The sequence below is a fragment of the Humulus lupulus genome, chromosome 8, assembly GCF_963169125.1.
Source record: "Humulus lupulus chromosome 8, drHumLupu1.1, whole genome shotgun sequence".
NCBI classification, from domain to species: domain Eukaryota; kingdom Viridiplantae; phylum Streptophyta; class Magnoliopsida; order Rosales; family Cannabaceae; genus Humulus; species Humulus lupulus.
In genome coordinates this window covers 46,180,585-46,188,760 of record NC_084800.1, presented here as the reverse complement: position 1 = coordinate 46,188,760, position 8,176 = coordinate 46,180,585, and the positions used below count along the sequence as shown (strand labels likewise).

The window sequence follows — 8,176 nt, the reverse complement described above, 5'->3', positions numbered from 1 at the left end:
TATTATAATGTGTGAATTTGATGAATATGTGATTAGAAATGCATGTTTAGGTGAATTAAATATGCATGTGGGCCCTGTCTGGTTATTAGGGGCATGTTTGTAATTTTAGCTCGTTGAGGGCATAAATGCAATATTTGTGATTATTGTGAATTAACACCACGTGTGAATGGTGATATATTTGTGATGCACGATCCGAGACAGTCCTAGGGAGTGGTTTAGAAAGAAAGTCACAATGGGGTCAAATACCCGGCTCAGGAGGAGCCTAGGGGTATTTTGGGAACGTAAAATGTGTTCGGGATCTATGGAGTAATGGGTAGTAGTTTGGTAATGATTTGGACATGTTGGGATTAATGGGGATTTATAAGACTATTCGGGGACTTAACGGGGTATGGCAAATGATTGAAATGCCCTTTGGTTACTTAAGGATTGATGATAAGTTAAATGGCTATTTTGGACATTTTGGTTAAAGGATAGGCTTATGTTTAGGCAGTTGTGTTTCTAGGAGGGGTTAGAATAAATCAGAAGGAACTCTCTTTCTCTCCCACGTGTAACTCTCTCTCTCTCTTGGGTGTTTGTGAATTGTTGAGGAAACTTGAAGATTTGGGCTGAGGATTTGGTGGTTTGCAAGCTTGTGGGTTGAGGGATTAGAGTTAGGAGGAGATTTGAAGTTGGCCAAGTCGAAATCATCAGCAAGGTAAGAATCAAAACTGGTTTGTTGTTTAATATTCCTTTGGTTTTGTTGGAGTTAGAGGGGTTAGAACTTAGATAATTGAATTTGGATTGTAGTAGGATTTTGTTTGGTTTCTTTAAGTTTATGTGCTACTGTTAGTTTGATATAAGTGGTTTGGGGCTGAATTATGGGTTTAGGTATTGATTTGGGTTGAATTCTGAGGTGTTGGCTCGTAGAATTGCATGGGATTTTCTAGGTTTCGGGCTCGCGTCGCGGCTCTGTTCATCAGCGCCGCAGCCCACTTGCATTTTTAGTTCGAAGAATTTCCCAGGCGCTGCGGCGCAAGGTTTGGGCACCGCAGCCCGAGTCTGGCAGATGTGAGGCATTTTTCCTTTGTTTTGGGGTGCGCCGCGACGCTTAAGGGAGGTTGGGCCGCAACCCAAAAGTGGATTTTTGGAAAATTAAGGGTTTTTATCTCGAGAACTTGAACGTTAAGGCTCGGGAAGGTTTCTACTACCTAGTTTGGTAGAAACCAAGGTCCCGGAGGTTAGAGTTATGTCTCGAAACTATTTAATGAGTTAGAACTTGATAGTTGATTCTATTCATGCGTTGTGACTAGGATTTCTCTTCAATGCTTGGGTTAGAGGACTGTGCTCGTGATCGCGGTGCTCGGGTAGCTTGGGACACAGGTAAGGAAACTGTTATACCCATAGAGCAGGGCGTTTCCCTATAGTTTGTTGTGCAGGGCACGACCCTATGTGATTATGTTGCAGGGCGTAGCCCCATTGATTATGTTTAAAGTATTTGTTAAATTATGCTATGTGTGCATATTTATGAATGAACGGCAAGGGCCAGGAACGGCGAAGGCTGAGAACGGCAAGGCCGAGTATGGCAAGGGGCTGGGAGCAGCGTTAAGCATGCGGAGTGCGAGTTGCCAGGGTGAGACCCTATTGGATACTTGTGATATCCTCACAGTATAGACCGCGAACCCAGGGCCTGGTAAAGCGCCTGAGACGGCATGACTGTTATGTGTTTAACCTATTGGCGGTTTCATTATGTGTTGAATGATGGTTATGCATATGTTATTTGCTTATGTGGAGTTTTCTTGCTGGGCTTCGGCTAACGAGTGCTCTATGGTGCAGGTACGGGCAAGGGGAGAGTCGACCAACCATGAGTACGGAGAGCGTGAAGCGACGCGTACATGTTTGGCCTGCCTGGCTACCACGACCAGGGGTATTTTTGGGAGATGTTTGTTTTAAATCTAATTTTGTCGTCTAGTCGACTTTAATTATATTTTTGAGTTGTAAATATTTCTAAAACAGTATTTTGGGATCCCAAATGTATATCGCTTTATAATGAATGATGATATTTTCAAATTGTATGACTTTTATTACAGATTAGCTACATTTTTAACCTAAAACCTCGATTAGCGAGTTAATTGCACATATTAAATTCATTTAGTAACGACTTTAAGTCAGTAGGGCGTTACACTTAGTGCTTATATGATAAAGCGATGTCGTTTTCATTTACTTAGCCCGTTTTCTTTTTTGGCTTAAATGACTTGAGTATATTAAACTAGCAAATAGCATAACGCTTTTTTACTTCTTTTTTTTCTCTTTTTGCCACCTTAAACTTTGTTATTGTTAATATCATAAAATATTAATATTAAAAACCCGTCGTCTTTTATAGAGGAAAAGCCTCAATGCCATATAATAATTATTAAGGGCCCGTTTGGTAAAATTTTTGTTTTTAAATTTTTTAAACACAAACATAGAAATATTATTTTTTTTTGTTTTTTTATTTTAAAAAATTAAAAATATGTTTGATAACTATTTTTGTTTTTTGTTTTTAAAAACAAAAAATAATAAACGCGTTTAATAACTTTTATTTTTATTTTTTGTTTAACATTATAAGGTGTTGATTTGAAGAAGAGAAGAAAAAAAAGAAATGAAAAATTGAAAACTGTTTAAAAAGAATTTGAAAGTGAAAAAAAATTCTATTTTCAAAATTTAATAAATTTTAATTAAAATTAAAAAAAATAATAAATAAAAATAAATTTACCAAACACATTTTATGTTTAATTTTTAAATTTTTAATTAATTAAATAACAAACTTATTTTTTTAAGTGCTACCAAACAACACCTAAACTTTTAATTAATTTGGGTTTTTAATATTTGTTACATATTTATTATTACTGCATTTTAACAGGGAAAGTTTATGATTTATGATATTTTGTAATGGGCATGAAGTGGCTTACCCTGGCAATAAAACGACATGTAGTTTACTAGTGTTAATGAGTTTAGTGGTTTTTTGAATGTGCACCAACCTGACTTCCTTAAAAAAAAAAAAATTAATGCAAAATAATATATTTTTTTACTGAAGAATTTTATTTTTATAAAGGAAATGTTTTTAAAAAATTACTCTGAATGGAACCCACAATTTATGAAGGAGAATCGAAATGTCATAACTTCATAAAAAAATAGCAAGTGGTTTTTCTAATTTACCGTGAACTGTGCCTTTCCTTGTTCTAAGTAATAATAAATCCCAGTCACATGTCCATTATTCTTTACATTAGGCTAGAAACCATCCCCAGCTTTGACTTCACAAACACCTATTTTTTATATATACACGATACTTATCGAACTAGCTAGCCTCGAAATCGAACCATATATATATATATACATAGATTATAGTATTTAACACGTAATTACCAATTCAGCTAGCTTTCGAGACTTTCCAAAACTTGGGGCATCTATAAAAAATTACCAAAAAAAAAGTATCCTCCTGTGATCTCTAAATAAGGTGATTAAGCTGGTTTTTGAGATCTGAAAGTTTGAAAGATGACGAGCCATGTGAGGATTATGCTGGTGGCACTAGTGTTGGTTTTTGCGATTAGTTGTAGTAGTAGTGGCACAGCCAATGGAGCAGTTTCTCCAGTGACCAAGAAAAAGATTGATAAAATTAACAAGAAGGGACCTTATTTTGGTATTGTGGTGCCAAATGTCTTCGAGCTAAACCCTCTTTTGGAATCAAACAGTTTTGAGGCTGATCAGAAACTGCCGTACGTAGACATTTCAGGTATATATATATATATATATACACATATATACCAAACCAGCAAATAATAAGTAGTGTTATTTCATTTGTTGTTCTTTTCAACGTGAACATGTATTTTTTTTTGTTATCTGATTTGATGGTTTTTTTATGCATACATATACATGATTTCGCATATATAAAATCCTTCCAGAACATTGCTTTCTCTCATTTCGTGATGACATGATGCCTTGATTTGTAAAATGTAATTTGTCTGGCTAAATATGAGCTTATTAATATTACCGTTTTTTTAATTTCTTTTTTTAATTAAAAATGTTTTTTCACTTGAAATTTATCATTTAATCTATCAGGAAGAAGATTTCGGATCGGCAAGTTAGACAACCAGAAAGTCATAGTTGTAATGACAGGATTGAGCATGGTATGTCTATTATTCTAATCAAATTAATTTGCCTGGGATTTTTTTATTGGTTTAGAATAATTGTGAAACTTATTATTTTAATTTATGTTATAACTAGCTTAATGCAGGTATAACCACACAACTATTGGTAATTCTATTCAATGTGAAAGGGGTTATACTCTCTGGAATTGCAGGAAATGCAAATCCTAAGCTGCAAATAGGTGATGTTACCATTCCCCAATTTTGGGCACATACAGGCCTATGGAATTGGCAGGTAAAAGAAAATTTTCAATATAACATATTTCACAACCAAAGAAATCCCATGTCGACTCTTGGCTCATATTGTTAGAAAGAAGAAAAAAATTATCATGCTCATAATTTATGAAGTTATTATAGATTTATGTAGTACATTTCTATTGGTTTGTTGGAGAAAAAAAGAAAGATTTGGTCACTATTCACCTTCTACGAACACATTGTTTTCTTATTAATTGGCAGTCACTAAATTTCGGTTCTTTTTTTGGTCAACCCATTGGAATAAGAATCCTCTATTAAATCATTCACTTAAGCATGGATAGACTTGCTCTAGATCTTACATAAGTGAAAATCTCGATTAAATCATCATTTTAGTTTTATTTTATTTGTCCTAATATTAATTATATTGATGGCCACTTTCATATATATAGCATAAGTCAATATTTCTAAACAATCAAATTAATTATTATTCACTAGCCTTATTAAATTTGCATATTATACCACTAGCTAGCTAGTAGATGATCCATAGTACTATAATGATTATTTATTTGCATATTAGTGATGATATTGATATATATATTTAATTATTTATATATTTCTATATATCTTCCTTGACAATTAAATTTTTGAGTAGAGATTTGGAGATGGGCCTGGAGATGAATTGCCCTTGGAATCCAATGGAGACTACACAAGGAAATTTGGCTACTTAAAATTCTCTAATTTCAACAACAAAACAGCAAATAAGGATAATAATAATATGCCTATTGAAAACCTATTGAATAGTGTTTGGTATCAACCCGAAGAGGTCTTTCCCGTTTTTGGATATCCTGAAGTTAGGCAACATGCCTTTTGGGTCCCAGTTAACCCTCAATACTTTGAAGCTGCAAAGAAACTAGAGGTATCCTTGTCATATATCTCCTTCAAATGCATAAATATATTAAGAAATTTGTTAGATTCATTTATTTATTTATTTATTTTTTTTTTAGTAATTTTGTACTTTTACTTACTTATGATAATTTTTTGCAAAATGACCTATGTCTAAAAATTTAACAGGTGATTAATTTTGCGATTAATTATCGCTCAATTGTCTAAAATTTTAAACTCGATGATACTGTCTAAAATTTTTGATAAATTGTCTAATTTGTCCGATGTCATTTTGCAATGAATTATCAAAATTAAAATAGAGTATAAAATATCTTTAAAAAATAAGTGAACTTGTTATATATATATATATATATATATATATATATATATATCTGTTATTAGACTGATCGATTGTTGTTTGAAAAAGTGCATATACTTATATTTTGTATCTACTTAGGCGATTTGGATTAGACCTTAATTAACTTAGAATAGAGTTGGTATTACATTATATTGGATTATCGTAGTAAGTACCAACACTTAATTAATTTCCCTTGAGTAAAACTAAAATGGCATTAAAAGAAAAGAAAATAAAAAATATTATGTGGGTCAACTTTATTTGGGTAATGTATGAAAAGAAAAGCACAAATTAAACAATCTAAATAAATTCACGTAAAAAGGGAAATACAAGTTTTTTTTTTTATCTCACTTAGCACTCGTATATTTATTTATGAACATCGAACATGGGTTTTGACTAAAATTGTGTAGTGCCCTCTAGTCCACTAAATGCGCCTTAAAATTACTATTTCTTTTGTTGCCAAAACAGGCTAATTAAGTGGATTTTAGACTTAGTGATAGTGGGGATAATACAATGTGAAAACTAGCTAAAAAAATAAATATAGTTATTAATGTTTATTGAAAATATACAAAAATTATAATTTTTTTTATTAAAAGATAAATTAAAAATTAAAAAATTAATAATTGGTATTAATGAATGACAAATAAATAGTTAAAAAATATAATATTTATTGTGAGTCAAATTTGACCTATACAATATTTTGTGCTAAAAAACAATTATATACCATTTTTATAACACTAGATTTTTATAACAATTATATACATTGGAGATGCTCTAACTGTATATGAAAAGGCATACTAGATTAATGGTAAAACAAAAATAATAGGTATGTATACTGTCTTATAATACAACATTTGAAATAATGGTATCAATAATGGATGCAGGATTTGAAGCTAAGAAGTTGTTTGAATGCAACAACTTGTCTACCAAGAAGAACTGTTGTGGTAAGAGTAAAGAGAGGGATTAGTGCCAACGTGTTTGTTGACAATAGGGCATACAGAGAGTTCTTGAACTCACACTTTGAGGGTATTACCCCAATCGACATGGAGAGTGCTGCCGTGGCCATAGTCTGCTTCCAGCAAAAAATTCCTTTTATTGCACTTAGAGGGCTCTCTGATTTGGCTGGCGGTGGCTCCTCTCTCTCCAATGAAGCTGCCACCTTTGCCACTTTGGCTGCTCAAAATTCAGTGCAAGTTCTAATCAGATTGATTGCTTTGTTGTCATCATAGGGCTATGCTAGGCTTCAGTTAATTAGTTTCACTTTATGAATAATGGCAAAACATTAAGCATTTATCCATGCTGGCTATAATCAGGTACTAAAACTTTGATGCACATGATAACTATTTATTATCAAGATATATATTCCTCAATGTTGGGCTTCATATTATACGTTTCTCTATGCAGAAATGATTAGGATAAGTAGTTTACACTCAAATTGGCACATACTCCAACTTCTAAAAAACTATATATAATTACAAAAAAAACCACTTCTTCATTATGTGTCATGTGTCCTGCTCTTACATCTGTAAGCATGTTAGTTTTGGAATTTTAAATGATGACAATAAAATTCCTTAAAACTAACAAATAAAAAAGGTTGGATTTGTTTATTTGGATGTGACAACATAATGAAACAATAAGCCAAATTTATAATTATTGGAGGAGAGGAGAGGAGAGTAGGGGCACTCTCTACTGGGGCTGGTGGGGAATCCTGTCTGTCACCAATGAAGGTGCCAGCTATGCCTGTTCGGCAACCCAAAACCCAGCTGCCTGGGTAAACTACACCAGATTTGTTACTTTGTTGTCTTCACAGGCTCGTTTGTATTGGCAGCTGGAAAATATATAAATACATGTACATATAAATAAACTGTTATTATTATTGGGAATAATTACAGCAAAACGCTTAATTTTATTTATTGCAGTTAATTACTTATAAAATATTTTAACCACAAAAATAAGTAAATAAATAGTAGATTTTATTGTAATTAATTATCTATGTAAAAATAATTGACAGCAAAATACCTAAGTACTAGATTTTGTTGCTCACTGGTAATACTTTAGATTTTAAATCTATATGGATTCTATATGTGTAATTACTGCAATAAAATATATTACTTACGCCCTTTCATCGTCAAATTTTTTACATTGATAGTTGATTACAACAAAAATTACTAATTAGGTACTTTTGTCGTCAATTTTTTTCACAAAAGTATTTAACTGCAGTAATAAACTACATAAAGAGTTTAGCTGCAATTATTATTATTATTATTATCATCTCATGCATGATCGATCATCAATATAATATGTATTTATTTGCTCAATTTCTTTAAAAAAGCTCCACATGTTTATTTGAAATTAAAGATCTCGTGTCCTACACGTTTAGATTGTTTTTATTTTGCTAAACTTATTGTTACACTCCATTAGAAACAACCAAAGATATTCAAGAAAGACCCTAGAACTAGTTGAAGTGGTACTTAGTTGTACTAGTTATAGTATCTTTCTATAAAATCACTCAAATAATTAGTATAGATTAAAATGTGGTGACACAATACAAGGAATTCCATCTTTCCATTCAAAACACGTTTTC

The 8,176-nt window shown here is 32.1% G+C and overlaps 1 protein-coding gene across 1 annotated transcript; it reads left to right on the top strand.

Annotated features, from left to right (window-relative positions):
- The first annotated feature begins 3,403 nt into the window (after window positions 1–3,403).
- On the top strand, window positions 3,404–6,976 carry LOC133797064 (bark storage protein A-like). The gene is made up of 5 exons (XM_062234840.1): window positions 3,404–3,748; window positions 4,075–4,142; window positions 4,240–4,395; window positions 5,008–5,271; window positions 6,477–6,976. The coding sequence occupies exons 1-5, from the start codon at window positions 3,511–3,513 to the stop codon at window positions 6,819–6,821; spliced, it is 1,071 nt and encodes a 356-aa protein (XP_062090824.1). The 5' UTR covers window positions 3,404–3,510; the 3' UTR covers window positions 6,822–6,976.
- The last annotated feature ends 1,200 nt before the right edge of the window (window positions 6,977–8,176 follow it).